This window comes from Acanthisitta chloris, unplaced genomic scaffold, assembly GCF_000695815.1.
Source record: "Acanthisitta chloris isolate BGI_N310 unplaced genomic scaffold, ASM69581v1 scaffold45448, whole genome shotgun sequence".
Lineage (NCBI taxonomy): Eukaryota > Metazoa > Chordata > Aves > Passeriformes > Acanthisittidae > Acanthisitta > Acanthisitta chloris.
In genome coordinates, this window is record NW_008688395.1 from 19,889 (window position 1) to 22,164 (window position 2,276).

The window sequence follows — 2,276 nt, forward strand, 5'->3', positions numbered from 1 at the left end:
CCATTTAACAGTGCAGCAGAGCAAGGGGTGCCCGAAGCACCACTGCTGCCAAACACACGAGCCACAGTTTCACATTACCTCTCACACAGTCCAATGGCAGTGTCACCAGCTGTACACTGCCCCACTCCAGGGAAATATCCTTCCTGCTTCCTGCCTAGTAACTTCTTGTTTACAGCCACAGCCAGGCTAGCACACTCACCTGAGAGGAAACCACGCTCCCCTCTAAATTCTCAAAAGCCACAGGCTCAGTTCTTTCTGCAATTGCTACATCCAGCTCTAGGGAGGGTACAGATTCCTCCTGGAAGCACCTTGTGCTTGGACTGGACCAGGTGTGATGCGATGGCCACTAGACTCATTTCACTTTTAAGTATTCAAAATCAACAAGACACATGGATGACCACAACAAACACATTTCAATTACTTAATTTGTTAGCATCACTGTCATGAAGGTACACTAAGAGGCAATTAAAACAGCAAGTACCTCGAATGTACGAAGATGGGTGAAAATGCTGAAGTACTCTGCCTATGTACACATAACCACTGTTTCCAAAACTGGCCATCTAAACTCTCACACCTCACAGAAGCATCTGCCAACTGACCAGCATCTGAAAGGAGCTAAGAGCACACACACCACCCTTGGATAGGAACTTCCATCTCTAGAGCAGTACAGAAACAGACACATCTCCACAGTTTTCCTTCGCAATTACTTGACAAAAAGTACAGCTTTAATTTGAAAATACCTTTTCCTAACTCTAAAATGTGGTAACACAAAAACATGGAACCCAGCAAAATACTTGTGTTTGGACCACCTGCTGATGACAAACACACATACTTTACTTTCAGTTTGTTTTCCAAAAAACCCAGCCTAACCCTAGGACAGTAACAGGTGAAATCTTTTCTAAGGGTCACCACTATTGGGCATAAAAATCCTTTCATACATGAATTCTTTTATCATATTCAGCCATGAAGATCATGTCTATTCCTGTGTTAAGAACTAAGCTCAACGTTTTGGTGCTGACTCGAAGAAACTCCATGAATTAAAAGCATCACACCCACAGTATGCTTCCAGGTTTTACTCTTTACATCCTAAGCTTCTGTGATGGAGCTACTTTGCTAAACCTTCAAGTTTACATGTACTTTATTTATTATCACAGCTCACACATGCTACTCATGACCCAGTCAAGTACTTGAACCTCTCCTGGTGAGCAAGCTGATAAAATTCAAACAAACCTTGTTGCTTCAAACAGAGCATCATTAGGAAAAAACACCAAACAACAAAAAAAAAATTTTAACTAACTTGATGCCAGCACCATCCTGAAAACAGCTGTACTACAAACTCTACTGTTAATATCTACTAGACTGCAGAGTAAAGTACTCTTTCACTACTGCTGCTATAAATTTCTTTGCAGCGGACACTGGTATCAACAACCTTGTCTTAAGCAGCAAAGCAAATGATTGCTGACAAAAGATACAGACTGCAGGATGAGGCAAAAAAATTCCCTATTTGCAGCAGAATTTAAACACAAGCAAATGAGACACAGAGAGAAAACCTGACTTTTACTCAAGCAACGGGAAATAGAAACAGCAGAAAAAGATGCAGAGGCATGGGCCATGTTTAAATGCTTTCTACAACAGATACAAATGCTCAACATTAAACAATCAGACAAAGACAGCCCTGGCGAAATATTATACTCTTTACAGGTTCCAGACAGGACAACCACGGATTAAAAGCCTGGGGCTCACATAATCAATCTCCACTTAGAAAGACATTTAACAAATTCAGGATGGTAAAACATGCTGTACAAGAAATCCGCCCGTCCATTTGAAAAAGCAGACATCGTTCCACAGGTATAAAGAAGAGATTTGGTGACTTCACTCAAAGCATCACAGGCTTCTCTGAGCCACAAACCAGAGCTAGTCCCGAGCACACCCAGCAGCGGCTCTAACCACACAAAGACAACCTCCCTGGCAGTGCTACTGCAAGCCAGACAACACATGCTTTTCCTCCGAACCCTTGCGAGATTCTGCCTTTTGTCTTTTCTACAGCTACAAGCGGCGCCTGAGAAAAAGCGGCAGCCGAACAGGCGCGGCTCGCAGGTGCCGACCGCGGGCAGAGCACCCGGCCCCGGCAGCTCACCTTGTATGACGTGCTCCGGGGAGATGGTTTTCTTCTCCGATTTGTTGCAGATCTCGTTGGCCTCGGAAGAGATGAGGTGGATGAATTCAGTGCAGCAGTTGACCACCAGCTCCCGGGCGTCGTTCGCCACGCGGACGTT

The 2,276-nt window shown here is 44.3% G+C and overlaps 1 protein-coding gene across 1 annotated transcript in view; it reads right to left on the reverse strand.

Annotated features, from left to right (window-relative positions):
- DR1 (down-regulator of transcription 1, TBP-binding (negative cofactor 2)) overlaps positions 1 to 2,273 on the reverse strand; it is a gene marked incomplete at its 5' end in the record, with an annotated part of 11,222 nt that extends 8,949 nt beyond the window's left edge. Inside the window, 1 exon segment of the mRNA XM_009080978.1 lies at positions 2,138 to 2,273. Coding sequence (XP_009079226.1) covers positions 2,138 to 2,273 — 136 coding nt within the window.
- Between the last annotated feature and the right edge of the window lie 3 nt (positions 2,274 to 2,276).